The sequence below is a fragment of the Nicrophorus vespilloides genome, unplaced genomic scaffold, assembly GCF_001412225.1.
Source record: "Nicrophorus vespilloides isolate i.1.1-1 unplaced genomic scaffold, Nicve_v1.0, whole genome shotgun sequence".
NCBI lineage: Eukaryota > Metazoa > Arthropoda > Insecta > Coleoptera > Silphidae > Nicrophorus > Nicrophorus vespilloides.
Genome location: NW_017097731.1, coordinates 384623 through 410249, shown reverse-complemented (window position 1 = coordinate 410249; position 25627 = coordinate 384623). Strand labels below are relative to the sequence as shown.

General features: G+C 33.9%; 5 protein-coding genes across 6 annotated transcripts; 3 read left to right on the top strand and 2 right to left on the bottom strand.

Annotated features, from left to right (window-relative positions):
* The first annotated feature begins 4708 nt into the window (after positions 1-4708).
* On the top strand, positions 4709-6586 carry LOC108560843 (mid1-interacting protein 1-B). Of its 2 annotated transcripts, XM_017918556.1 has the most exons (3): positions 4709-4882; positions 4931-5206; positions 5591-6586. In XM_017918556.1, exons 2-3 carry the CDS (start codon positions 5160-5162, stop codon positions 6195-6197), a joined length of 654 nt encoding a protein of 217 aa, XP_017774045.1. In that variant the 5' UTR covers positions 4709-4882; positions 4931-5159; the 3' UTR covers positions 6198-6586. The 2 variants fall into 2 exon arrangements, with proteins under 2 accessions (XP_017774045.1, XP_017774044.1); XM_017918555.1 differs by having other exon boundaries at positions 4709-5206.
* Positions 6587-13736: 7150 nt separating this feature from the next.
* Positions 13737-18634, top strand: LOC108560829 (leucine-rich repeats and immunoglobulin-like domains protein 3). The gene is made up of 11 exons (XM_017918536.1): positions 13737-14146; positions 14534-14677; positions 14745-14888; positions 14944-15087; positions 15149-15292; positions 15354-15573; positions 15630-15792; positions 15847-16155; positions 16219-16776; positions 16875-17177; positions 17239-18634. The coding sequence occupies exons 1-11, from the start codon at positions 13974-13976 to the stop codon at positions 17433-17435; spliced, it is 2499 nt and encodes an 832-aa protein (XP_017774025.1). The 5' UTR covers positions 13737-13973; the 3' UTR covers positions 17436-18634.
* A 632-nt stretch (positions 18635-19266) lies between these two features.
* On the top strand, positions 19267-23075 carry LOC108560832 (congested-like trachea protein). Its single transcript, XM_017918539.1, has 4 exons — positions 19267-19594; positions 19743-20172; positions 22559-22735; positions 22799-23075. The coding sequence occupies exons 1-4, from the start codon at positions 19502-19504 to the stop codon at positions 22999-23001; spliced, it is 903 nt and encodes a 300-aa protein (XP_017774028.1). The 5' UTR covers positions 19267-19501; the 3' UTR covers positions 23002-23075.
* On the bottom strand, positions 20201-22552 carry LOC108560830 (chaoptin). The gene is made up of 3 exons (XM_017918537.1): positions 22326-22552; positions 22117-22272; positions 20201-22059 (listed from the first exon to the last, which is right to left on the bottom strand). The coding sequence occupies exons 1-3, from the start codon at positions 22452-22454 to the stop codon at positions 20269-20271; spliced, it is 2076 nt and encodes a 691-aa protein (XP_017774026.1). The 5' UTR covers positions 22455-22552; the 3' UTR covers positions 20201-20268.
* LOC108560831 (bifunctional arginine demethylase and lysyl-hydroxylase PSR) lies at positions 23072-25149 on the bottom strand. The gene is made up of 5 exons (XM_017918538.1): positions 25052-25149; positions 24877-24950; positions 24463-24821; positions 24206-24402; positions 23072-24156 (listed from the first exon to the last, which is right to left on the bottom strand). Exons 1-5 carry the CDS (start codon positions 25081-25083, stop codon positions 23586-23588), a joined length of 1233 nt encoding a protein of 410 aa, XP_017774027.1. The 5' UTR covers positions 25084-25149; the 3' UTR covers positions 23072-23585.
* Between the last annotated feature and the right edge of the window lie 478 nt (positions 25150-25627).

Sequence of the window (25627 nt, the reverse complement as noted above, 5' to 3'; positions counted from 1 at the left end):
AATTTGGAAATTAAATGAGAAATATTTTTTATATTTTGCAAAAATCGTTCATTTGATAAATGTACTTTGGAATCATGACAAAATAGAAAGCTATTATGTTGCAAGTGCCAAAGAATAACAAAGCGTTATGCAATTGATCTTTCTAGTAGTTTTTTTTTAGGTTTCGTTTACGAATGTTTATGGAAAGGGTTTTCTGGGGGAAAACCTGCTGGTAATGCGTGATATTGGAAAATCGATAGGAGAAAAATGTAATTCATGAATATTTGCTTTAGATCAATATTCAGAGAGATTATATTTATTTTTTGACATTACGAATTGTAGGTTTATTATTTAATAAATGTAAATAATAATAGAAAATTTACGAATTTTCCTAAACGTATTATGATTTTTTTTTATACATGTCTAAATCAAATGATCGTTGAAGAGTGGCAACGCGGACCTCTCCAAATCGATCTGTGCGTGGGATGTCCAATTGATCAAAAACCTTTGGTTTGTTTATGTTGCTGCCGCACGCAGCAAATCGGCTTTCATTATGTAATCCCTTTGGTGAATTAGTCGGTGTGTCATGCGACCGCACTTACGGAATTTAGTGTCGGCGGTCGTTGAAATTGGCCAACTCCCATTGGTCCGTACGATCACCAGATCCAAAATGCTTGCATCTCTTCCTTTGCTTCATCATTATTATTATTACTAACTTTTTACTTTTTTTCCTTCTTCGTCGCTCTCGCATCTTCATTTACCACTTATCCGATTCTGACCGGACGACTGCAAGCTTCATTATCACTCGCCTTGCATTGACCGTAATTTATGGAGGAATTCATGCCGAACAAAAAACTATTGTTATTTGATGAACTTTCGGGTTCAAAGGGCCCTAATTGTTATAATAGACCTCCCATTACCATTGAATATAGTCTGCCGACAGAAATATAATTTATGAATATTTTAATCTCTTTCCTGTGATTATTACGAAAATTGTGTCCACTGCACCAACCAAAGTTTACCTGCACCATAAACTGGGGTCGACGATGACCCTTTTTTTTAATACCCAATAATCATAATTATATTGTGGCATAACTTCCTGGAAATACTCATTCCGTCTTTTATTATTATTATTCTATCATAACTGTAGGTTATAAAATTATTATGTTTTGAAATAGGATTGAAATTTGACATAACAAATTTTCAACACCGTTTACAGTTTTGAGTATATTATATTGACGAGAAGTAGTCAATGAGATTGTAAATATTTCAATACCAGTTGTCTGTCAATTCTCTTGAGTTTGGTATACTTATATTACAAAACTAAGGTAGTAGAAGAACTGTGTAAACATGAAATAATTATGTGAATGACATTGCCAGTATAAACAATCAGGTTCGTGTACCATCGGGCTTAAAATAAAATAATAACAGATGTAGCAACGTCATCAATGGTAAAAGTCAGCTGAAATTCAATGGAAGCGCCTAATAACTTAACATTAGACATGCGAATCTAAAAATAATGTCTCTGAGATTGCCAAGTGAGAATAAAAAAAGAAATGATGCTGAGAAGGAAAAACCTCGTGGAACAAAAGGAAAAATAAAGATTTCCTAAACAAACGATGTACTTGCACAGTCTACGCAAATATTTGCGTAGTCAATTCGCTAATTTCCATGCGACTTCGATATTTGACACCTGACTACATACATAATTTTTTTTATATTTACTTTTATATATTCAGGAGAAACAAAGAAATGAAAACAATTTGCAATCGCCGCAGGAAGTTTACCTGTAACTACGCAAATGGTGTTAAATATTTAATAATAGAAAAACGAACTTGTACAGACATTAAACAAATAGTTTAAAGAATAAAACATTTAGTATTGCTGACGGCTTGTGACGGAAGGAAAATCTCACACTGGGAATCTAATATATCGAATCTTTAGGATTACCATGCAAATGATTTCATAAATACTGGTGGAAGTTAGCAACTTTATAATTATCGAATACTCAATTCGGTTGCTAAAGTTAACTTTCCTAATAATTACCTTACACAAATATATAAGAAAGAGAAAGTGATCTTGTTTTAATCGTTATTTTCATTCGGTGCAATAATTATTTGTATTCCAACATTAAGATGTAGTCTCAGTTCTGACATTTTGTATATAAATTCTATACATGTTGGATGTGTTCCCAGTGTTTATAAACTACTATAAATAGTATGTAAAATGTGAGAGTACTTTGTAAGCTCGCTAGTTTCTGAATGAAATTTGTTGACAATTCATAACTATAACCTGCTTTGTGGTATCAATTGTTCTATAATTGCGTTCGAGTTTAATTGTTTGTTTCTAACTTCTTTGTACGTGATGTTATAGTCGTAGGGAAACACAAACTAATTAAGAATCGTTCAATGGTAATCGATGGGATCCATGAAAATAATGATAAACTAGGTATGCACAGCGACGGATCGCCTGACGTCAAACGAAAAGAACAAGCAGCAATTGCCTGCAAGAACGCAATAGCAATTAACATAGCAATAGCAGTTTATCTGCTGGCCTGGCGTGTATCCCACGAAAGAAGTACCTGGTTTAGTTGCTTTCCATAAAGCAGGCATTAAAATGGCAGATATAAGCGAAAATGATTATGATTAAAATGTGTTTGCATCTGTCACTTCTTTCTTGTTCGCAGAACGTAATTGCGACCGCAATTACGGTTTCACATTCGAGACACAAGTCAGAACAACATTAAACAGTCACATTTAGAGAAACTGCTGAATCTAATTGTCGACAATTAATATCGAGAGTAGGAATCGCAATTATTACATACAGTGAATCGCGTAATTCATTTACAGTAACAAACTGAATTATATAATCTATTTCAATTTTAAGATTCGTGTTTAAGTATGTTACATGACCGTTGAGGTTCTAACTGGAAGAACTGCTTTACATTATTTTATATATATATATATTTTTTATAGCTTCCTAGTTCTCTTCTAAAAACTGAAAACATTCAGTAAACACGTGACGCAAAGCGGAAACAGCGAGCAGATAAAAATGTTTGCTAATATTAATAATAAAAACATTGTAACACCACTGAAAACCAGTTTCAAATTATGCAATTCAAATGATAAACTATGAGTGAAATAATGTTTATTCTCTCTCTCTCTCTCTCACTCTTGCTTTACGATTATGAAATCAATTTGCAAATAAGAAAACCAAATATTATATATGTTTTGCAGTTAAATTTGAAAAACGCGCAAATTTTATTTTGTCCGTGTTATGTCATTTCATAATCAATAGTTTGTTTAATTGGGCAAAACCAATTAGAGGTGAAACAATGAAGACTGTAAAAAAATATATAATTTGCTTGATAAGGACTGCGGCTAGTAATTGGTATTTACAATACATGTACGACATTCGAATGTTGCACATAAAGTTTCATAAAGTCCAATATTTATTAAATGCTTTATACAATGATACCCATTAATAAAATTTTTCAAAGTAATTGTGTAAGTAGCTAAATATCCCGTGGATAGTAACAAATAATTATAGAATTTATCAATTACATTTCAAGTATCTTGTTGTGTATACGAGATGTGTTTACACATTTTTATAATACTTGTAGCCTATTTAATTATTTGATAAATACTGAAATCATTACACTATGATCACGTAATTCAAAAAACATAATTAAGTAAAAAAATGTTAATTTTTTTGTAAGTATTTGTACAATTATCCAAGTATCCCTTATTAAACCAATTCAACACGTGTAAATTAGATTTTGTTTTTCACAATCATATTTTAATTGAATAGAATTTTCCGTGAATCGCATATGAACTTTGATTTTTTTTGTTTTACATGACGATAGAAACAGTTCAAAGCACAGCGAATTTACGTATGTTGTGCTACATTTCCTGTAACAATAATTAATTCAATTGATCGAAAACAACTTAAAATTCAGCTTATTTTAATACTTGATCGCTTTAAATGAACAACATTTCAAAATTTATTTATTTTAAATAAAATTTTATTTTTTTCACATTTTCAATCTTGATGTTACGTAAAGATTCTTAATTCAATTGTTCAAATACTTTCTTTGAAAGTAACTTATGTTTTTTTTTTAAAGATTTAGTTAACGTTCTAATGCGCTTTCCATTCTTCAAAAGTTAACGTTTAAATCTTAAGTTAAATAAGTTAATATTAATTTAACTGTTAAAGATTAACGGTTAACAATAAATGTGTAGAGTAGAATTGTATTGATTGCGTCAAAAGAAATTTTAGTTAATACTAAAGGGTTATTGACCAGAGTAAAGCATGGTCGAACGAATGGGTTATGTGCAAAGAAATCAATTATTCAAACATGTTAGAGTAAAAACCTAAGATATTTTATTTTCTTATTAGAACAAAAAAAAATTATATAAAAGTAAACTGTGCTAGTTATTAAATAATATTAACATAAAAACAATAGCATTTGCAATTGTTATTGAAGTACAATTGCGAATAATGAATTATATTGATGAAAAATAAGTAATGTATTGTTTAATAAATATGTCTATGGTTGTTGTTGTTGTTGTTTTGGTTGGTTATGCTCTTCGATTGGGGACGAAGAAGATTTGAAATTCGCGGTGGAAATTGGGATCAGGTGAGGGTTGCGCTCTCCAATGGTGCAAGAGTGGCGTGTTGCGGGCCAATGGGAACTGGGAATTATGGCCTGACCGACGATGGTCTAGATTAGTGTTCGTCGGAAAGTTGTGCGCTAAATTTAGAGTGAATGTGTCGGGAGGTATTGATCGTGGCTTTGAACCAGTGTACCAAGCCAAGGGAGCAGTGGGAGTAGGTACATAGTGAAGCAGCGATAAGGGGGCGACTGGTTATCATCAGGAGTGTGCCTGGCTATTTCAATTAGGTGCCTTCTGTTAATTTTCGACATTTTATTTATATAGTATATTTGTAGTATCACGAGCCGAGCGTGTGTCCGATTGGTGATCGCCGCACCCGAATCCCCACCCCTTACCGCCTCTCATAAAACTATCTGCTTGTGGGTAAAAGCCGTTCAGTTCGACTGCGGCGTACTGGTATCTGTTTCGTATCGGTTGTTCAGTTCTTCAGTGGTAAACTTGAAGTTTTTATACCAACAAAAAATCTAAAACACTGAGGATTTTCTCTACATCCAATCGATCAAGATGAGCAGTTACACAGAGAACATCACCACCAGCATGGAGAACAGCAGGTAAATATCAAAGGAAATCACGTACTGTGTGAATTAGAGGATTAGCTGTAGTTATTGGGTGAAAGCGTCACAAGTAGCTAACATGTACATAGAAAATTTCGGCCACTTGCAACAACCAAAATTAATTATCAAATTTTAACGCCAAACGAAATATAATGTATGTGTAATTATGCAATGTATAAGTGTGTCACACATAGTGCAATATAATTTTCTTTTCCATACGAAAAGTGTAAGAGTTGTTACATCAGCTGACACGAACCTTGGGAGTTCCAAGCTCACGAATTAGTCAACGGCGTCCTTTTCAATTCCGTACTATTTAAATATTTCTTCATTTGTTTTGATCGATAATTCAACAATATTTAATAATCTATGTGTTGTTTAAAGGAATTGTTTGAAGCGCATCGCCAGGAACGACGACACCGAGTTCTCGAACCAAAGTATCCTCAACGCCATGGAGAAATTTGTGAAGAGCGTCAATACTATGGACGAAACCATACTCGTACCATGTCGTCTGATGGACCTGAAAGTTGGTGATGAGCAGGATCCGACCACTGGGCCCAAGCAGAAGACTAATATCAGCAGCATCCTTAATTCTGCTGATCTATTTGATATGTACAACATGCTGAATACCGTCAAAGCTGATTTGCTTTGGGGACAAGGGCAATGCCCTGAGGAAGAGGAGAAGGTTGTGAAGGAAGTCGCTCCACAGACGACACTTGCAGCGCCGAAGGGTCACATCAGAAGGCCATCCACTGTGAGTGTCTCCTCGACCAACTCCTCGACATCGAGCATCAGCGATTCCGACAGCGAGATCGGCAATGAGAACGACTCCGGTATCGAAGAACCCCCTCAGGTCAGCGACAGAACTCAGGTTGTTGCTCAGAATTTCCGGAGGCATCTCCACGGACTGACCAAATCTCTGAGGCAACTCACCGATGCCGCACAATATCTCACCACCCGCTACCAACACGACATAGGCAGTTCAATTTGATGAGTCAATATTTCATGAAAATCTGTGATGTGTGATCGTTAATATTATATTTTTTTATTTTATTTTTTTTTGCGAGTGAATGTGTATAGATAATTATATATAAAAGAAATATTGTTAGGCATTATTTAATTTTCTGTTCTCGTCACTACTCTGGTGACCAGTGACTATTCTTATACCTGGAGGTGTAAGTCTAATTCTATAGGCAATATCCCAAAAATCTTCAATTCTCGATGATTTGCTCACTTCTAAGTTCTCTACTTATTTGTTGTTTTTTTTTTCTTCATTTATTTATTTTATTTTTTATATAAACGAACATAAGTATATATTTTGTTTACTGAGTTATGATGATATTCGAATGTTTTAGGGATTATATTAAAGTTAAATTAAATTATGTAATACACGGCACCTATTTTTCAATTCCACGGGGTCCGCTTTCAGGTTCCGAAAAGAATATTAATAAAAAAAATTGTTAAGAAAGTACTTTAGGTAATAGAAGCTTATAAAATTGTAATAGCTTGGGCAGCAATTCCATTTGTAAATAAAGTAAAAAATTTAGAGAAATTATGGAAACAAAAATATACAATGCGTAAATAATTTGCCTTAGCACCTTTCACCCCAATGGAACCGAGACGAGCAAAGTATGAGTTCGAAAGTGGCACTTTCTTGTCTCCGAATTGGCGAGCTGAGCTCAACTTGTTCCTCATTCATGATTTTCGTATGTTTTATCTGCTTCTTTCATGTATGTTTTAATTTGTCGAGATGTTAACTGGTATGCGACCTCATTTTCGGCGGTCGCGTCATCGTGGCTTCCAAGGTTAATACACCGACGGCAAATCCAATGAGTTTGCAACACGAATGGCCCCCCTCGCCAAATTGGCGTAATCAGCGCGATCGGCACGTAAATCGCATAGAAAACAATTATAATAAACATACGACAACGGTAAGAGTATTATGAATTCCATGCCATTCATATCGGCATCAAATTATAAATAAACATAAAAACATTGCAGCAACAAGACCACCCTGATCATATTAGTTAGTTTCCAATACATCAACATTTATACTGCAATAATAAACAAAAAATAATTTTATTATTTTCCTTTTTAATAAATACCAAGCGGTTAGAGTTTTATCAGTTATAATCCCAGTGTAATCACCAAGATTGCATCAATTGTTGCAGCGAAACAACATTCCGTTACTATTGATATGACCTTGAAATAACATTCATTTAACGACATTAGAGGTATTACACAATTAAACCTAAAAATAATAATCAGATGTTGCTCCAGTAGTAGAGACTCGACATAACAAATTACTTGCGACACGACACATTAGTAGAAGATCTCGTACGAGTGTAATTGCAGGGAATGGGACAACACGCCATTGCTGCTGCCGGATTTTCTTTTCTTTGTATCTGTATCATTATATAACGCACAAATATATCATAATAATAATATCGGTGGCGACAAAATGCCTTTTTCAATTCTGTCGCTGTCCTAGTCGTCAAAAATAGAATTTTGAAAGTTTTCATTTTGATTTCCGAGTCCGCAGATCCGTTTTTCGGTTATTAACCGAATAGCATTTCATTGCTTTTTCATTGACGTTGGTCAACTTTTATCACGGAACCTCAATTAACGATAATTGACCGCAATTTGCTTATCGTCAACGAAAATACCGACGTAATTAAGGAACTTGAAGCAAATGTCCAAGATTGGTGTGCAAGATTGAATAGACGAAAGAAAGTTAATGAAATGTACTACAATTAGAAAAAAAACAAGTACTGCAATTTCAAAGTCATTCATATTATTCGTCATTGAGAGATTGGACAATAGATATGTACAGTAATGCAGAAATTCTAAATATATGAGTATTACAATTTTATTTTTAATTGCCCTTTTTGAAGGTTGCGCGTTTTGTACTCAGGTTCCACTCCTCCACAAAAAAAGGTTAGTGTAGGTATTAAAGATCTAGGATTGGGGATTAAATAATTAGGGATAGGTTAAGGATTACGGATTAGGTTAGTTTAACTTAATATTAGAAGGATATCATTGTTGAAAAGTTTTTAGTATAATCTGCAAAGTTTTGAAAATAATGATATAAATCTTTCTGTATGTTTCATCATTAATACATAACTGAAGAGCAACAATTGAGGCATACATTTACTTTAACAAGAGCCTACATATCTACAATAGACCGACTATTGTATTTTTATGTAAGATTTGTACATAACTAAAAAGTTAATGTAAGAAAAAAAATCGATCTTCAGTAATATTATTGATATTACTACTAACTCAATTTATTTTCATCGAACCAGAACCTTGGAGCAAAATTTACATTTTCTCTACTTTGAACCTACATTCATTTGAATGTTCATTGTGCAGTTAGATATCGCATACATATTTTTTTGTTCAATCATTGCACACATTCAGCACGCGCATATCACTTGCAAATGAACACATAGAATAATGTGCATATTGTATAAAAAAAACAGAATTTCAGTGTAACGATCAGCAGATTCGCTATCAGAAAAGAAGGCAAAACACACATATCATTATTATTCGAAAAAGTACACACAGCGCATTAATTGATTGCTTAATTAAAGTGTCTGGAGTGATTTCGATTATAGAAAAAAAATCGAAGGAACTGCATGAAACCGGATCATATTACTCTAATGAGGATGAAACGGCACTCGTCCGAAATTCATGTAATTTTCGAGGTCAGAGGTGAGCTGTGTGCGTTTCTTTATTTTGCTTTCAATTTTTGCTCAGAAGAAGAAGTTAAGTAACCGGAGCTGAAACACGCAATGTCCGAATGTTATATTTAAACGATATGATGTATGTAATGCGCAGCAGAAGGAACGAACTATGAATTATATATTTATACAACCTTCCATCAAGTAAAATCAATAGTTGTAGGCGAGCTAGAAAGTTCTTGGGGAAATTTGATGGAGTTACAGGTGACGCGTTATAAATTATTAAGGGTTTGTTCGGCAATTAAGCCGAGACCGAAGTGTTATTCCAAACGAATGGTGTAAATCATTAAGCGATGCATCTTATGTTGTATTTATGTGTCAAACTATCCACAATTAGTTAAATAATTAAACATCATCTGTGAATTCAGTGACACTACTATTTATTTACGTCAATCAGACGTAAAACATAACTAGTTTATAACAAGTCTTAAGACTCGTTTATGTGTAATTCGTTTTAATTGTTCAAGCTAATTAACGCAACCAAAAAAAATATATAATAGTAAACACTTCAAATTTAATCAATTTTCGAAAAATTATTATGATAGAAATGATTCAGAAATATATTGTTAACAATGTTAAAATTTTTAGTGGCCATAAGAATTTGCATACAATATCTTTTCCAGTATTATCGTTATTTAGTTTTTAACGTATACAATATTTGACGTGTTACTATTCCTCATTCCTTGAAGTCGAATAAAAATAGATTGAACAAGCTTCAAAAAAGAAACCAAGCAAATATCTATGAATCTGTCTAAAATGTAAGCTCGTTGATAAGAAGCTGTTTACAAATAGCATGCAGGGACCGCATGTCAGTGACATGCGTGATTCATGTGGCTAGTTTACTAATTTCATCATAGAATCCCAATAAAAAGCATTTCTTGAAACACCAGCTATTTCGATCGCTTCCAATAAAACCATTGCAAATTCATAAACATAAAGAAAAGAAGCCTTTTTTCACTTTCATCTTAAAACCAATCAAAGTGTCCATCTCCGTTAAGCTATTATTATAAATATACCAAATGATTTTTGAAGTGCAATGATAACGTCTGATAAAACGATAAGTGGACACTTGATGTCAGGAAACAAATAAGGATTTAATGTATCTTTTTACACTCAATCAAGTGTTCACGAGAGATTCCGTGGGGCTTTCGACTTTTGATCTCGACACAATAACTTCAGCTTCGACTGTGACCCAAAATTAGCGAAAGTAGTAAAACAATAAAATGAAATGAAATAAAAGGCAAATGGGTGAAAGTCGTTGGGAATTCGCTTCCGAGGACTTCGACTTCGCAAAGAAACTCGACAGGATGTCTTTATTTTACTTCATTTTTTTTAATGATTTTCTTAAAATCATCATACACAAAAACATGCACATCGACGTCCTTCGAAACTACAGATATTTGTGGATCACGCATATTTATGTTTGAAAATTAGGTCAGAACACTTTTCATTTCGTGTAAATGAATACAAAAACGCGTATTATTTGCATTAGGTTCTTGATTATTTTCTGTACCAGACTGTCAGAAAAGCACATTTTATTAAGAAAAAAGTTACTGATTCAGCATTATTAAATACACAACTTAAAGACTAATTAATTATGAAATTTTAATTAATTTAGATACTCTATTATTATAATGATTAGAGCACAAAAAAATAGTTGATTTAAAAAATGTATATTACTAAAAAATAAAACTGGTAATTCACGTACAATATTGAAAAAAATATATGTATAAATGATTTTGTAATCAGATAAAGCGAAAATATGTACATTTTAAACTCTAGAAAATTCGTAAATTAAAAAAGTTTCCAAAATTTACATTATTACCATATTTTTCGGACTATAAGACTGCTAAGTAAAGACGAGAAAACATTTCGTTTACACTTAGAAAAATGGACTCAAATTTTGGTACGTCTTATGGTCGGAAGGTAACATTAAAATATTTTTTTCAATAAATCGTCTCTAAATGCGTCTTATAGTCCGAAGAATTCGGTAATATTTATTAATATTCAATTTGTTTTGTAATTTAAACTTAAAAGGAATCAAGGACAAATAATACAGATTGACAAAGAACATTACAGTAAAGCAATAAATGTTGCTACATATATTCTATGAAACTTATCGATTAAATAATAAATAAATTGAAATATCGATTTATTACGCACGCAACGAAACCAGTATTAATATTATAAGCAAGAAAACATTTTACACGGTTATTTAGCCGTTTGTTTTTTCTCTACTTTACGTCATTTAAGTTTGTTTTACTGGAAACATATTACCACCGTCTATTTATTTTTAGTACAAATGAGCAAATATTCTTACATGGTAATTACGTCAAGAAAGAAATAAACACATTTCAATTTACTTAAATTGTTTCAAAAAAATCGTTACTTATTTATTATATTTTTGTGTTACATTTTAGCTTAATTGGTTTTCAAAAGTAAAGCAGCGATAAAAAAAAGGATCAATTAACGTAATCATTTGAAATGTCCGTTTATGTTCCCATTAAAACGACAAACAAAAATACACTTGTATTATAAGGAAAATATAAACATTTGAACTGCGAGGAAGAACGATAAGTAAATTAAAAAACCCATTGCCGATCACGTACAATTGCGGAATATTTTCATTAGCAAATAGTCAATAAATTAGCGCTGCTTTTAAAACTGTTTACTAATTAAACACGCTGTGAGCGATACAGTATGTGCCGTCATGCACCTACAATAGATTTTATTGATTGGATGCAAATTATTATAAAATTGTGCCCCATTTACAAATAAAATGTATACACTTTGAATACAATCTGCCTGATTAAAACAATTGTACACAGATTGTATAAAATTGTGGAAATAAATTCAATCTATTACAATTTTTAAGAAAACTTTTTTCCGAATAATTTTAATAATTTACTTTACTAAATTGAATTTTAAAAAAATGTGTAATTAAATTCAAAACAAAGATATTTTTGTTTATTTTTTTTTAATTACATAATTTACTTGTTTTGTCTTTTTATGTTATGTGCGCTATACTGCAGATACTAGCTAATCTTATATTAGTGAATCGTTGGTATAAAATGATATTATCTGTAAATCCAGTCTTACTTGAAAGGCTTCGGTCCGTTCGTTTTATGGTTACCAACAGGTTTAGTATAAACCTTATACTCTTGTGTATAGAAACAATCATCATTTTTTTCTCGAAAGATATTTGCAACGGTAAAAGAACATAGCGTTGCGTGGCTGCGTTTTGCAACAAATATTACAATGTTGGAACCTTGTGACGAAAATGTAAAAATTTGCGGTGCTGGTGGAATCCCAATTGAGGTGACGGAACCTGAACCACATTCCGGTACTATTCCAGTTTTTCATTCCTGAAACCAGCGTGGAGAAAGAATGAAGATCGGAGGAACTCCAAACATGGCTAGACATGTCGCACGACCTTTGATCTCGCAATCCCGACCTTTAAATCGCCCAAACGCGCGGAGATTCCGTGATGTAATTCCTCCCGTCCAAAGTGCGGAATGCGAACGGCCGACGCGTATTTCAGCATTCACCGATATTTATATTCAGAACGTAAACATAAATATTATATACGCCGTGTTGTGTCTAACATGCAAATGATCGTTATCTGTAATCATTCTCTGAAGGCAGCGGGATCATCGGTCGTGTTTATTTACCAGAATTTCGAAGCCACCCACGAGATCGATGCTTACCTCGACGTCTGCCACCCAGAAGCCGGAACAAATCGTTTGGGAATCGATTTCGCACAGCCTTCAAGTGCATCCTAAGGTCAACTAAAACAAGATATGCAATGTTCATCAAAAAATGTTTAGCCAATACAAAATAATGTTATCGTATTATACCGGATGCACCATTCTTGTATTTCGGTTGACTTCCGCACTCAATGTACCGTTAATTGTCATGGACAAAAAATGGAAATACGTTGGTTTTGCTTAAAAAAATAAATAGATTTCTCTTGGAGTGAAACTGAAGACTGACACTGCGAAGGAGTCAAAAGTCCGAAAGTCTAAAGAAACTCAACAAATTGTTCGATGATTTCTCAGAGACATTGAACTTTACTGTTGTCTCTTTTACTCTGGCAATTATTTATGATTCAAAGTCCAAGGAATTGAATCATTTTGGGAGCCAGAGATGTTGATGCGTATATACACAAGGACGACAAATCAGATATGTGTAAAACGCAATTCCTGTTTTATATTATGAAATAATTAATTAATAATTATTAATTTAATTAATAAAAATACGGGTAAACACTATTAGAAAGTTTCTTAGATATATTATTTTAAGGCATAAACTTATTTGGTTTCCGTTACTATAAATTTCTGTAGTTCTATATCCACGTGTTTAATTAACTTTAAACATTATAAAATTAAGATAAAAAAAATGTATGTATTACAAAGTAGTAATTTAATGTCACGATTGAAATACTGAATTTAAAAACATGCTACAGACAATTAAATTTTAATTATTGTTTTAAAATTGTTCTAAGTTCTTACGTTAAAGATTAAAGAATGATCTCAACTATCATATTGTAAAGCTTTAAGTAATTAATAAATATATTATATATATAAGAATGCTTATTTTAATGCTTTGATTAAATTACTGAATAGTAAAATGAAACCATAGTCATGGTATTGCTTCTAATATGTAGAGTTGTCCACCCAGTAATGGAATCCTCATAAAACCTAGTGAAACATTAATCCTTGCTTTAGTACTAGTAGCGCCATCTTTCAGTCCGGAAGCTGGTAGTACCAGGAATGGACAATAGCTTTGGAAGTCGCTGTAAACCGTAATGGCGTCGGCAGTGTTGATCTGAGTGTATCAGTATGTTATTATTTCGATAATATTGTGGTAAATAGTGTAAATAAAAAGGGTTGAACAGTGTCCAATCGATAGAGACAACCCTAAAATAAGTGATGCAAAATGATACCGTCTTTAAATTTGAATGGATCACCCTCTTACGGATAACGGAGATCGGTTTTGTTATATAGTTTTTTTTTTGCACCAAAATGGTGGGTGTTTCATATATGATAATAGTGATATTGTTTTGTTCGTGGAAGAGCGAAGCCCTAGTGTCCAAAGATGTACCATCGGTATGCATCCACCTGGGTGACTACGTCGACTGCGCTAGCAGAAATCTAGATGCTATACCGGATAACATCCCAACATGGACAAGGAAATTGTAAGAACTTATTGTTTACATTCCTGTCTGTACACCTGTTCATCTCAACCCGATTCCTCTTATCACTAGACAATGATTCTACCTCACAACCTCTAGTATTCGATTAGCACGACTTTAAACCAGAAGGCTGAATTGTCCAGAATCTTTTTTATTTATGAAACCCTTTAATAAAATAAGCATTTGTCGTCTCGCGATTCCGTTCATTTTTTTTTATCGGGATGATGACCTCAAATTCTGGAGTAAACATGATCTTATATAGACTTTGTTGACATTTGCCATGGGCCAAATCGTTCAGTATTATAAATATATTTGGAACTGACTTCCCATTGATAAGAACCACCTATTGTGTAACAGGTTTTCCTGAACAACGTTTTCTTTTCTTTACAGGAATCTTAATAATAATACTATTAAGAATTTAACTGGAGATGCTTGGAGAAACCTGAATCAAATCATTGAATTGAAATTAAACAAGAACAAGATTCAGTCATTGGTGAAAGACACATTCAAAAACATGAAGCGCCTAAAAATATTGTGAGATTAAATATTTACTTTAATGAGTTTTCACCATTGTAATGCGTTTTTTTTTATTATTATTTAGAGAAATCAATCGAAATGTGTTAGACAGTATTGAACCCTTGAGTTTCCAGCAATTGGAGCTGGTTTCTGCTTTAAAACTCAGGAGGAACCGCATTAAGTACCTGAAAGATGGTACATTCTTTGGACTGACTAAGATACATTCATTGTATGTAGTTAAAGCATTCTCTTATGAACACGCTCTTAATTTATTTTGTTTATAGAGCTTTGGACTTCAATTTAGTTCAAGTCATTGAAAAGAGTTGGCTCTATGGTTTAGATAATTTAAAGGAATTGTCTCTATCACATAATGCAATACAGACAATTGATAATGATGCTTGGGAGTTCTGTAAGGACTTAGAGGAGCTGTAAGTATTTCCATCCATCAAGGACTGTTGTGTTCAGATTAATTTAAATTGCCTTTAATAGGGACTTAGCATTCAATCTGCTGAATTCAATTGAAAGGGACACCTTCAAAGATTTGAGCAAGTTGCATACTCTTTTACTCTCCAACAACAATATTACTTTTATTGAGGAAAACGCTTTCTATCACACCCAAAATCTGAAGATACTGTGAGCTTTAATCGATTTTTCTAATCTTTTCTATTTCTAATTATATTTGTATTCTCTTTAGTAATCTAAGTAATAACAAAATTTCATGGACTATTGAGGATGCTCAGGGTGTTTTTAGTGGCCTTACGAATTTGGTTAAATTCCACATTGCTTCTAATGACATTAAGTCTATTAACAATAAGGCCTTCACTGGTTTACACAAAGTGACTTATTTGGACTTGAAGGACAATAATATTACTGCTATAAAGGAGAACGCTTTTGCCGAGATGCTTTCATTGAAAGTGAGTTGGAAAAAATTCCATTGTTTTTTATGAAGTTAATCTTTTATATAATTTAGGAGTTATTATTGAACACCAATTCACTATTATGTGATTGTAATTTACTTTGGTTTTACGAGTATCTCAAGTTGAAGAGACTTGAAGCTTCCACCATTTGTGCCTATCCCGATTGGTTGCGTGGTCAGCAGTTGCTGAAAGTTCCATCAAGCAATTTAACTTGCGGTAGGTAATTTAGGTACTTGCAATTGGCGAAACCATTGATTTATTCTCTTCCAGCGGATGGACTGACTCCGGTCATTAACAACGTGTTTCAACCGCAAATCATAGCTCTCAAAGGAGCGGATATTTCCTTGAGCTGCACGGCGACGTCGTCAGTCTCTATGCTTTTTCAATGGAAAAAGGATAATCTGGAATTGCAGAACTCCGACGCGTCGGTTATTACATCGAGCGTTGGTAAAAATAGGCAAACTGTGTCTTTCTTTAACATAACTAGAATTCAGCATTCGGATGCCGGGAAATACCAGTGCGTCGTCTCCAACAGCTACGGTACCACTTACTCGCAAAAAACACAAATATCTGTTCTAAGTAATTATTGATAATGAATACATATTCAATCCTGAATTGCTAACCTAACTGCTTCCATTCCAGTTTATCCTACGTTCAATACAATGCCGAGCAATATAACCGTGCGAGCTGGAACAACTGCCAGATTGGATTGCTCGGCATCCGGTGAGCCGCAACCTGAAATAGCCTGGCAAAAAGACGGCGGAAACGATTTCCCTGCAGCCAGAGAGCGGAGGATGCAAGTTATGCCAGCAGACGATGTCTTTTTTATTATGAACGCCAAGCCTTCGGACATGGGCGTCTACAGTTGCACGGCCAAAAACGCCGCCGGCAAAATCGTTGCAAATGCGACATTGAGTATAGAAGAGAAGCCCTCATTTGTAAAGCCAATGGAGAATAAGGAAGTCGCCCTCGGGGAAACCGTAGTAATCCACTGTTACGCAAGCGGGGCTCCGAAGCCCAGCATCTGCTGGTACAAAGATGGTCTTCCCATAGTCATCACCGAAAGGCATTTCTTTACAGCTGAAGAACAGATGATGATCATCGTTGATACAGTATTAAGCGACGGAGGTGACTACAGTTGTAGGTTGAACAATTCGCTGGGAATCGAAACGGGATCCTGCAAAGTCAACGTGAAACCTGGTAAAAAAATTGTATAAATTGGAATATATTTTTTCTTAGGGCAGAAAGACCCATGACTTTTTATTTATATTATTGTTATTATTTTTTTTTCTTCGCAGTGTTCATGTCGAATAGTGATCTATGGGGAATTATTATAATTACTGTAGTAGCGTGCGCCGTGTTCACTTCCGTAGTCTGGGTGGTTATCATCTACCAGACTAGACGGAGGATGGACGCGGTCAACGCCGTGCAGCCACCTAACGTGCCCATTATGCTGGACTTCGACGCCAACATTATAAACCAATACCACGCAGACAACACTTCCGAACACTCGTCTTGCAAAGATAGCGGAACCGGTGATTCTGCTAAAAGAAGTAACGACGATTTACTTCCTGGCGATGAATACACATTTATTATCAACGGTGAGAAGTCTAATAATTTTTCACTTTACAATTTTACATAACAAGTTTTGTTTCCCACTAGATGCAAATACTGGGGATAAAAATACTACGATGAGAACGGCGAGCTTAGTTTACTTACCAGCAGAAACCAACAATTCCCTGACGCCTCTTTTGCATTTAAACAATTCATCTTACCCCAGATCGACGAACCATGATCGGTCTGATAGTAATCACGAGAACGATATTAACGCGATTACTATCGACACACCGAAAGGGTAGAGCGAGCACTGTTTTATTTGATTCTTTTTATTTGTTAGTAACTTTGATTTAGACATCGGGCTTTAATTTAATTTAATCGGAAATAATTTCCGGCAGTTAGTGATTCAAAATCCATAGATCTAAAAGATATTAGATACCTTTAAAATACAGTATTCTTAAATGCAGAATGCTCATTACTAAAAAACCGGCTCTTTCTATACTATCCAGCAAAGGTACGTTTCTTATTAAGTTTTGTTTTTATTTTTCCTAATTTATTGAAACCACATTATATGTAATTTTGTGGGGTTTCCTATCAATGGTACAATTGTATATAAGTTATACTTTTTTTAATTGTATTTTTAGTTCCTAAACTAAATTAAGCTATTCGACTGTTCTTAGTTTATAGTACAAGTTCTATTTTCATAGCGGGCATTTTAATTCTTCGATGCACATTTCCTCCCAGGAGAAGGGAATGGACCACGAATCTAAATAAAATCCCTTCTATTTCGAAAAAGAGAAAAATAATGTTTAAAAATAAACATTAATATAAAGGGATAAAGAGTCTGTGAAAAATATTTGCAATATTTTGGCCTTCGATATTTTGTTCGACGATACTGTGGCTGTACTTTTCGAAATGATATTTTTTTAAACCATTTTAGAATGAATACATGTATATGACTACAGTAGGCTATCGACTCGAGTCTTTCAGACTGGAACAAAATAGTAACATACTACGCGAATTGCCTTAAAAATTTCTATTTATACTACTTTTCGGGTGATTAAAATAGAGAGATATTTATTGATAAATGAAAATAAAGAAAACATAAAATTTGAGATTTAACGTTTTAGCTAAAATATGTAATTTTATTTTCTATATTATACAAGAAGAGCGTTGATGAATATAACCAGAGAATTAAAATGTTGAATATAACTTTTATTCAAAAAACATTATAAATTTGTTGATATTATTGCTTGTCCTTCAGGGTAAAGTTATTAGTTTTTTGTTTTCTTTGAAATTAAGATATTATTATTTTTTCTCTAGTTAGGGCCTCTAATAGTTGTATAAATATTGCAGGAGAGGAGATTTTGTAGAACAAAGTTTGTTGGTTTTGAAGTCCTCCACGACAAAGTATTCTTGTTTCAATATAAGTGTAGTATGAATGTTCTATTTATTGTAAACAAAATGATGATGTGTGTTTTAGTGATTGTCTTGTCTAGATTTAGTAACTTTTTTCCTTCCCCAGCTTTAGAAACGTTTTTTTAATGTAATTTATATTTACCTGTATTGTTTATACTTTGTTTTATTGTACATACCCTACATTTTTAGTTTCTGTAATATTGACACTATAGTATTAATATTTACCTCAATGTGATCGTATAATATACATATAATATTACTTTTTTTTTTGTTCTTCAAATATAAATATTTATAGTTGTAATATTTTTATTTTCATTGTGTAAACAGTATTCCTAAATAAATAGGTCAAAAAGTCCACCCATAGATATATTTTTTTTAAAGATAATATTTGAATATCTTTAAAGAAAAATGCCTTCAAATTTGAATTATATATCAGCGTTTTGCTTTAGTTTAAAACAAACCTTTGTTAGGATTTTCCTAACAAATGTTGTAGCATATTCACTTAATTAGATGCCATAACACTTTAAAGTTCATTTCTGAAGAAAGTTTTAAATACTTTTCGAGTTCGGACTAAGTTGGTTGCCTATATTCTAATATTTTTTCATTAAAATCGTTATTTTTTCTATAAAAATCTAGTATATTTACCAGACTTGCATGTTGTTTCCGATATTTAAAAATAGACTAAATCTATATTTTTATTTACAAAATAAGTGATGAGAATCGCTAGTAATCCATGTACAAACAACGAGATTAGTATTGATATAACACAGCATGCCAGACAAGTGAATGTCGAGGACCAAAGTCCAAATGAAAGTGAAATTTATAAATCGGTCTAATCTATGTTCGTGACAACGGTGAATGCAAGTCGAAAACATCGTTATATGAAAGTCTGCGATAGTCCTATAAGTGTTTGTGTGTTATAACCTAAATCGAATATAACGAATAAAAGATGGGAGATACAGGACCACTAGAATATTTCTTATGCGGAGGAGCAGGAGGAATATGCACCGTTCTTGTGGGTCATCCTTTTGACACACTTAAGGTATAAATAAAAAAAAATACATGCCAACTCACTTCTTTCTAATGAACTACTTATCTTAAGCAAATATAGAGTGAATGTCTTGTTCTGATAAATAATTCAGATTAAATAAAAGGAATCATTAATTTGTACAATGCATATGCGTTTCTAGGTGCGCCTTCAAACAATGCCTATACCTAAGCCTGGTGAAGTACCTCTATACACAGGCATGACTGATTGCATTAAGAAGACTGTGTCAAAGGAAGGTGTTCGGGGACTTTATAAAGGCATGGGTGCCCCATTAGTTGGCATTGCTCCCATATTTGCTATTTCTTTCATGGGTTACAAAGTTGGCAAGCAAATTATTGGACCTGCAGAAGAGAGCCAATTCACCTATATGGATTACTTTACTGCCGGAGCATTTTCAGGAATTTTTACTACCACCATTATGGCTCCTGGGGAGCGTATCAAATGTTTATTGCAGATACAAGGAGATTCAATGACAAAGAAGTACAATGGTCCTGTGGACTGTGCAAAGCAATTGTATAAGGAAGGTGGAATTAGAAGTATCTATCGTGGAGCAGGAGCCACTTTATTGAGAGGTATTAGCTTAAAACAAATAGTTATATATTTTTGATTATTTATTAATTTGTTAGTATACATGTTCATAATAACCATTTTTCAAAAATGAGTTTTGATTAATTTAATATCTCAAGCGAGTTCGGTAATTCGTTTGATAAATTTTGTGGAATGTTAGGGATCTTCATTTTATGAGGCTGTTGACTATTCGATACACCTCCGGTAGGCAAATTCTCGACGCTTGAAGAATCTTCAGTGCTTACCACTTTAACTGGTTTGTTCAATCTTTTTCGAAGTCCTGACTTCTTCTTGAGCTTGGGTTTGAATTCTGGGCATTTCAATTGCTTACGCATGACATGGAAAACGCTCCAATTTTCGTATTTCTTCGGTGTCAGACATTTCGGTGCAACTCTGTTTTCGTAAATAAATTTGTAGTACACTGTGTTTTCGTAGGTGCAACCAACGCCTTTGTCGTGACGCGAATCACAAGGTTTGATGGATTTCTGCTTGATCCTATTGATTAGCATTGGTTTCCAATCACCCATCTCGCACGAGCAATGCCACGGATTATTGTTCAATCGTATTAAACGCGGATGAAATTTCATGAAAATCTCTTTAGGTAAAGCCGTGAATTTGTTATCGTTCAGATACAGCTCTTTGAGGTTCTTGACCTCATCGAAAGTACCGGGAGCTAAGTAATCTATGTTATTTTTTGATAGGTCCAAAAGACGAAGGTTTGTTAATCCAACGAATGCGTCCAATGAGATTTTTGAAATATTACATTTGCTCAACTTCAAAGTTTCCAACTTTCCAACTTCCATGAAGGCGTCGTACTGAATTTCAGGAATATTCCCAGTCATAACAAGTACTCGCAGATTGGACATTCCAAGTAGTATCTCTTGTTTCAGTAAGGGAATGTTCAGATGCAGTAGCGTTAAGGTCTTTAGTGACTTCAATCCAACAAACGAGTTCATTAATAGTGTGAGCGGTTCATCTAAACCACCTAAGACTAAAGAATCTGTAGTGTTCATGACTTCGAAAGTATTTGGAAAAACAACAGTGATCGGATTGTTGGCGAAGTTGGCGAGCTTCAGCTTCGGAAATGGTGGCAACGACAGCTCGGATAATTGAGAGAAATTGTTGTGCGATAGATCCAAATATTCTAATTCCAATAAACCTGCCAGATCGGTGATTTGTATATTTAGTAGATCATTCCATGCCAAAGAAAGTGATTTTAAATTGGTGGTACCGTAAAAAGCGAAATCTGGGATGAATCTCAAATTGTTCTTCTCTAGAATCAAGGTGTTTAAGTTATGAAGACCCTCGAACATTTCCCAATGTATGTTGTGTAGTTCACATTCGTAGATCCTGAGGAGTATTAAATTGCTGAAGCCGTTGAATAGCGGGACGTTCTCGTTTTTTAGAGTTTCCACATAGGTTTTGTAAGGTAGGATCTTGCTGTTTCTTCCACGTTGCACGAATGTGAGCGGATGGACACTCCCTTCAACTTTCTGGACATACTCGAAAGTAATAACATGTTCGTTCCCATCAGTCTCTACGAGTGTATGCCGATTCTTCGATTGTTTCAAAATAACTCGCTCGAAGTTCAAATACTCCAGTTGTCCAAGTGCTGAATCAATTTCACACAGGAAGTGACTCGACACATTTTTCGTTAACTTTTGAGCGCTCTGCAGTTCGATGATCTTTAACTCCTGGAACCTCGTAAAGTAGCTAAACTTCAAGGTTTTATTACCCGAATCGGATGCTTGTATCAATGACAACGATTCTATTTCCTCAGGAAGTTCATTGATCAACTCTTCTGGTACTGTTTCCGTTTGTATGATGCAAGTGGCGCTCTTTATGAAGGAACTCTCGTCGTATTCGTTAAAGTCATCTTCTTCATAAAACACCTAAAACTTTTATGTAAGAACTACCGTGTAAAAAAATAATTTAAGGGAATCACATACGTCGTTGCTTTCCAGGATTGTAACTTCTGGTGCGGACTGCCTGACCTCTTCGCCGTTCTGATTTAGGAATCGATGGATCGCAGTTTCGGTGATGTGCTCCAAGCGACAGGTGCACAACTGCGGACACCTCACTTCCTTGTCCCATAATCCGAAAACCTTAAAACCATCAGAAGTTACGGTATGCTAGTGGTAGAATTAAATTATCTTACGCTTTGCGTGGAGAACAGCAAGCACAATACGTATAGCAACATTGCGGCATGCACAGCTTCGTTGTACTGTCGAATAGAAGTCAAAACGCCCCGATTATACCAGGAAATCCTCCCCCGCAAAACGCGCATTACTTCCTTTTACTATCGGATGTGTTCAGCAAGTTTGAATTAAAAATTGTATATCTTATCTCCACGAGATTCGTTTTACAACACACTTTGTTGTTCATGTTTAGATGTGCCAGCGAGCGGCCTATATTTTTTAACTTACGAGGGAATTCGAAACTATCTCACTGACAATGGTAAGAAGGACATTACCTTCCATGGGACATTATTCGCCGGTGGTTGCGCTGGAATTTCTAATTGGCTCATAGGAATGCCTTTTGATGTACTGAAAAGTAGACTGCAAATTGGTTAGTAAATCTTACAATCCAATGGATTATGGAAATATACTCTTGATAAATATTTATTTTCAGCTGCCGAGGGGCGTTTCCCGAACGGTATCAGAGACGTTGCCAAAGATTTACTAAAAAATGAAGGTCCATTGGCTTTATACAAAGGAATAACACCGGTCCTGCTTAGGGCATTTCCGGCCAACGCTGCATGTTTCATGGGCTTCGAGCTTTGCAGAAAATTCTTAGCCAGGTTCAAGAAGGGCGAACAGCAAGAACAGATTTAATATTACTGCAATCGCACATTTTTTTATAGAGAATATATTTTGTCTATTGTTATAAATAAAGCGAAGAAACTGGATTGACTATAATTTTATTTATTTTGTATTTGTATTCAGTAGGACCAAAGGCACACATAACATATACGTGTCTAAAATCTACTTGGCTATATATATTTTATAATACTTTGATAGGATTTTTTCTCATATTATATCTATTTACTTTACGATCGTAATTCCTGTATTTGTTGCTTCTGTGTCTGCCTGTTATTAGTGATGTTTTCTCTTTAATTGATAACTGATGAAATCTCAGTAATTAACATCAGGAACCACAGTTAATCACAATACTTATGGTCATACATATTTGTTATTTTTTTTTATCAATCATACAAAAATAAGCATTTGACTAAATCCTAACATGAAAGAATATTTGTTCTTTTGTTTAACGAGAATTGTTAACAACAATAAATGACTTCATTTTCAAAACAAAACATATATAAAAAGAAATCTAAAAAAGAAACGCAAAAGTTATGGGAATAAGAGCGCAGCTCTGGTGTAAAACTGTTAAAAAGAAATAGTATGTATTTATAAATTTAACTAGTGGTTTCCCTTTTAGAGATCTTGCAAGTCTTCCCGGGTTCGTTGTCGCACTTCTTGCGTTTTTTAGCAGAGAGCGATTCTTGACCACTATCTTCGTCCTCGGAGTTTGAACTCTCTGAGTCCGAACTCGAGCTCGAAGATGAGTTACTGGAGCTATCCGAAGCCACACCAGATGGTCTCTCAATATTTATTCGATCAGCGATTTCTGCCAGGTCCGGTTCATTTTCCTGAAGAATTTTCTGCCATTTTTTCGAGAGCTTTGGTCGACCTCTGGCAGTCTTGTGCCAGACTATTGGGAAATTGACTCTACTGCAGAAGTTTTGAGTCACTGCAATCGTGTTATCCAAATTGAGGACGACGTGCCACCAACCTCCAGGAACGAAAACCGTCTCTCCAGGTTTCTGCAGGATTTGAATAGGCTGACAATCACTGGGCCAAGTGGGTAATTTGGTACGAGGATAGATTACGTTGAACCAGGTGATAGCCTCGTCACGTTGCTTGCCTCCTAGTACTCCAGTAACTTTCAATAGTTCTTTGGGAGTGTGTGTAGGAAATAGGCACCACCTAAATAAATCGGTTAATCAACGATTCCAAAATTATTTTATCTCTTTACCTTTTGTGCCCAGATATAAGGGCATTCCAAGCGCTGGTTCCCAATGGATCTATATGAATCCCTGTACCAGAACGTGCGGGTCCCATGACAAACCACCTGTAAGGTGGTCTACGACTCTCCCCTGAATACTTGAAGAGATCATCTCGAAAATATGTTGGTATTTCATAACTATCTAACAGTTTCCTTCGTCTGGGATGCTATGAATAAAATAATTTAGTCAGAATAAAATAAGATAAGCCAAATTGTAAATAACGTACCTCACCAAAGTTGCTATCAAATATATACAGTGGACTATCATCTTTAGTAGTTAGCATGTAGTTAATATAATATTTCATTTTCATCTTCACACTATAACCCTCATTGTCTTCACCACATTTAAATTTCTGGTTTCTGTATTTTTTGCCAAGCTTTTCCAATGTCCATTTTTTCTGGGCTTTCCAATTGTCTTGAGATCCTTGTATAACTACTGGCTTATACTTAGACTCATATTTATCAACAAAATCTGCCATGCTGCAATCGGACTCAATGACTCGATCACAGTTGTCCTCGAAGTCCCAGAAGCCAGCAAAATCATCTGCGTAGCCCATCTGAGTCCATGATTCCTTCGTGCTAAGCTCTAAAAGATAACATGTATTTAAATTCATTGCAATTAACTAGGAATACAACAATACCTGGGCGAGCTTTAGCTTTGACTTCCTTGATACGTTTACGCGCTCTGTGATTGAAATGATGTTCTTCCATTCCTCTAAATTCACACACAAAAAATATGTTAGTATATCTACAATATTTTATATACTTTAAGATTTAAAGTAAAACAATAATAACAAATAACAAAGATTTAATTACGTGTGTTTCGGAGCTGTCATTGGTCCTGACATTTGAAGTTATATTAGCTGATATTAGCTTAGTTATGTTTGCTTTGAGAACATTGAAGCCATGTTGCTACATGCATACCAATATATAAAGTTATATAAAACATACTCTTTATAATAAATGCAAAGGAATTATTAATGATTTAGATATAAATTTATACTTGAAAAACTATAAACTTATATCTTATATATAAACAATTAATATAAAGAAAAAAATTATGTACTTTGTATTATAGGCAACCTAATTTACAAAACTTTTGAAAATATTTTTAATAATTCTTACAGATATTTAAATATAACTTACACATCAACAATATTGGATTGAATACTACAAATAATGAAGTAGCTTGAATTGTACGATTTTTTTGTGAAATTTTACAGAAAAAAACTTAGAACTTTCGAATTTACACACATAAAAGTAAAACATTGTATATATATATGTATGTTGGGCAATGTTTACAAAATTCACATAAATAATCAAACAACAATATCAAACAAGTTATAAATAAATTATATTATTGTGGATTGTAGTAATCTATGATTTACAACC

Excerpts from the sequence above, each read along its gene's own strand:
- LOC108560843 (XM_017918556.1), top strand. The coding sequence starts at position 5,160 with ATGAGCAGTTACACAGAGAACATCACCACCAGCATGGAGAACAGCAG. Across the intron at positions 5,207-5,590 it reads ACCAGCATGGAGAACAGCAG|GAATTGTTTGAAGCGCATCG; the intron begins GTAAATATCAAA and ends TGTTGTTTAAAG.
- LOC108560829 (XM_017918536.1), top strand. The coding sequence starts at position 13,974 with ATGGTGGGTGTTTCATATATGATAATAGTGATATTGTTTTGTTCGTGG. Across the intron at positions 15,088-15,148 it reads TGTAAGGACTTAGAGGAGCT|GGACTTAGCATTCAATCTGC; the intron begins GTAAGTATTTCC and ends TGCCTTTAATAG. Across the intron at positions 17,178-17,238 it reads ATACACATTTATTATCAACG|ATGCAAATACTGGGGATAAA; the intron begins GTGAGAAGTCTA and ends GTTTCCCACTAG.
- LOC108560832 (XM_017918539.1), top strand. The coding sequence starts at position 19,502 with ATGGGAGATACAGGACCACTAGAATATTTCTTATGCGGAGGAGCAGGA. Across the intron at positions 20,173-22,558 it reads AGGAGCCACTTTATTGAGAG|ATGTGCCAGCGAGCGGCCTA; the intron begins GTATTAGCTTAA and ends GTTCATGTTTAG. Across the intron at positions 22,736-22,798 it reads GAAAAGTAGACTGCAAATTG|CTGCCGAGGGGCGTTTCCCG; the intron begins GTTAGTAAATCT and ends ATTTATTTTCAG.
- LOC108560830 (XM_017918537.1), bottom strand. The coding sequence starts at position 22,454 with ATGCGCGTTTTGCGGGGGAGGATTTCCTGGTATAATCGGGGCGTTTTG. Across the intron at positions 22,273-22,325 it reads TGCTGTTCTCCACGCAAAGC|GTTTTCGGATTATGGGACAA; the intron begins GTAAGATAATTT and ends GATGGTTTTAAG. Across the intron at positions 22,060-22,116 it reads CAATCCTGGAAAGCAACGAC|GTGTTTTATGAAGAAGATGA; the intron begins GTATGTGATTCC and ends TAAAAGTTTTAG.
- LOC108560831 (XM_017918538.1), bottom strand. The coding sequence starts at position 25,083 with ATGTCAGGACCAATGACAGCTCCGAAACACAC. Across the intron at positions 24,822-24,876 it reads CAAAGCTAAAGCTCGCCCAG|AGCTTAGCACGAAGGAATCA; the intron begins GTATTGTTGTAT and ends GTTATCTTTTAG. Across the intron at positions 24,403-24,462 it reads TTGATAGCAACTTTGGTGAG|CATCCCAGACGAAGGAAACT; the intron begins GTACGTTATTTA and ends TTTTATTCATAG.